At 30.2% G+C, this 3,090-nt stretch overlaps 1 protein-coding gene across 1 annotated transcript; it reads right to left on the bottom strand.

The window, feature by feature from the left end:
- Positions 1 to 259: 259 nt before the first annotated feature.
- Positions 260 to 2,836, bottom strand: LOC103503185 (MLP-like protein 28). Its single transcript, XM_008467334.2, has 2 exons — positions 2,581 to 2,836; positions 260 to 658 (listed from the first exon to the last, which is right to left on the bottom strand). Exons 1-2 carry the CDS (start codon positions 2,771 to 2,773, stop codon positions 390 to 392), a joined length of 462 nt encoding a protein of 153 aa, XP_008465556.1. The 5' UTR covers positions 2,774 to 2,836; the 3' UTR covers positions 260 to 389.
- Between the last annotated feature and the right edge of the window lie 254 nt (positions 2,837 to 3,090).

Raw genomic sequence — 3,090 nt, 5'->3', positions numbered from 1 at the left:
TTTTTGAATTGTGTATTTGAAGAAGAAGAAGGAGGAGGAGGAGGAGGAGAAAAAAAAAAAACGACCCGACCCGACCCATTCGGCCTGACCCGAATGTGGGTTGGGTCGGGCTCTGTTTCAGATTTAACCATACATTTCGGGTCGGGTCGATTTTGAAGAAAACCCGATCAAAACCAACTCGACCCGATCCAATTACACCTCTAATTTTAACTCTATAATAGTTTAAAAGTACCGAATAAGTAAAAGCACCATGGGAACATTATTGAAATTGATAATATTATCTTTATAAAGTACACACAACAGTGGAGGTTAAAAGGGAAAGCCATCTTATTTAAGATATTAATTTCAAGAACCAATCCAAAGTTGGTATTTTATATTATGTTTTTTGTTCAATTGTTGCAAAGGTAAGCATCCACATCTTTGCATATTTTAGCTCCAAATTGAAGATAGTCATTTGGTGGAGCCACATTTTCATTTGACTTCACAAACTCCAAACACCAATTAACTGAGCTGTTGCCACTACTTCCACCATCAGTCACTTCAATTTTCACTTTGAACATATCAAAGTCTTTGAACAAATCTCCTTCAAGACATTCATAGATGATTGTTTTGTTGGCCTCATCCAAAAGTAGTTTCACCTTTACTTCAACTGCCCTACCTGTGTACGTATATGTTTCCAACCCCAAATCAATGGTTAAATCATCATCCAACCCCATAACATTATTAGCTTAGAAGACAGATTAAAGACTAAATTAACATAGATCATTTCTAAAATTTAAAAATACTTGTATATATATGAAATTGCAAGTTTGTCTCAGAAATTTTGAGATTAACATTCCATTAAATTAAATTTAAGTTCTTAAGATAGTAATAATTAGCAGTTTTCAAGACTTAATTTCATTTTTGTCCTGATAATTTTTTATTACTCAATTTTGTGTCTAATAGATCATTCATATGTTATTGACCAACTTATAGGATATGAAATTGAAGTTTAAAGACTATATGATAGACATAAGCTTTAATATAATTATGTCCTCAAATAGATTTGTATATTTAAAAAATTGATGGCAGTGAGAGATCAAAATTTAAAATCTAGAAGATTTATTGAACCCTAAACCCTAAACCCTAAATTATAAGGTTTATTAGATACAAAATTAAAAGTTTAGAGTCCTAATAATTAAATTTTAAACTTTTTCCAAAAATAAACTTTTAAATTGTTAAACTCCTTTCATAATAAAATTTTGAATTAACTTTACTTTTAGGTAAGCTAAATATTTACCGTTCCTAAAACAATTTAAGAAAAGCCCATAAAACCATTTATTTTTTCATAAATTTCATATTTGTCCTTATTGGACTTTGATTATTACGGGAAGATTTTTCAATTCTTTTTCTTCCTCTTATTTTCGATTTATTCTTCGCTTCCTCGTATTATTAATTTCTTCATATTTCCACTTTTTGTTTTCAATTTCTTCATTTCATCTTCATCTCTCATTTTCATTTTTCGTATTATTAATTTCTTCATATTTCCACTTTTTGTTTTCAATTTCTTCATTTCATCTTCATCTCTCATTTTCATTTTTCTTCTTGGTTTAAGAATTAAATAATATTGGTATAGGATCTAGATGATCGTGTACGAATATCTAAACGATCAGTTGTCTATCTTAGATAAACAGAGATAGACCACTATCACTAATAGATTGTCTAGCTTTGGTACAAGATCGTTTAGACCGAATACAAGATCGTTTAGATTTGGTACAAGAACTTTTAGACTATGTACAAGATTTTCTAGACTAGGTACAAGAGTACAAAATCATTTAGGTTGGATACAAGATTGTTTTGACTAGTTATAAGGGTACAAGATCGTTTAGATTTGGTAAAAGAATATTTAGAATGGATACAAGATCGTTTAGATTAGGTAAAAGATTATTTAGACTATATATAAGGGTATAAGATCGCTTAGACTGAATGCAAATATACATGATCGTTTAGATTTAATATAAGATCGTACAATATCGTTTTAACTAGGAACAATGTAGTCCTTGGACTTTCGAAATAGTCTAATGAGTTGTTAAATTTTTAATTTTTAATTCAATTTGTAGTTTTAAAAAGCATTAACTGACGTTTGTATGTTTTCAAATACAATAAGTCTTGGGTTCAATTCTCCCCATGTTGTAATTAGAAAGACTCTTTTTTACAAAGGAAAGTATCTAATATATTCCTCTAACATACAAATATTTCCTCATGAATCATCCATATATAACTGATCTTTCTGACATTTTTATTTGTTTAAAAAAACCTAAAATCTAGTAGGACACAGATTTAATGTTTAATTATATCCAATATATTTGTAAATTTAAAACAAAATGAAATCTGAAAAAAAAGTCAAGGAACCAATTTAGAAAAAACTAGAAATTACGAGTGTACATTTTCAACACGGTAAGTCTTCAAATGAGATGGATGTGAGATAGTGGGTGTCTCTGTTTTCTCACAAAATAGAAAAATGACACTGGCAAAGCATTTGAAATTAGTCGAGGAAGAAAGAAGAAGAAAGCGAGAACAAGAACAAGAGACGGATCTCACCGAAACCAAGGTCATATTTCCAGATGGAGACACTGCCATGACTGAAACTATTTCCTTCCACAAACTTATAGCTCTTAATATTTCCAGGGAACATTCGAGGAAAGTAGTCGGCTTTGTTCTTAAAAAACTCAAAGAATTTCTCGCCAGATGACTTCAGCTGCACCTTCTCAGCAATCTTAGCAATCTGAGCCATTTTTTCAAACTACTTTTATGAGGACTATACAATTATTTATTATGATCTCTCTGTTCATATCCATGTCCACAAGAACAGCCTTTTTATACCCAAAAAGTGGGCAGTTCATTGATGATGACTTTTGATTCTTCCTGTTTTCTTCTTATTCTTTCTTGTTTTAATTTGTTGCCTTTTGTACGTTGAATATAATCATTATTTTCATGTAACAATAGATAATATATTAGAGGATTTTCACAGTCAAATCCTCTCCATAATTATCATCTCCACTATTCTTGTCCTTTATTTTTGCCGAAGGTATATATCAGACGGTAACTTTG

This window comes from Cucumis melo, chromosome 6 (genome assembly GCF_025177605.1).
Source record: "Cucumis melo cultivar AY chromosome 6, USDA_Cmelo_AY_1.0, whole genome shotgun sequence".
NCBI classification, from domain to species: Eukaryota; Viridiplantae; Streptophyta; class Magnoliopsida; order Cucurbitales; family Cucurbitaceae; genus Cucumis; species Cucumis melo.
The sequence above is the reverse complement of the archived record's forward strand: the minus strand, read 5'-3'. Positions and strand labels throughout refer to the sequence as shown.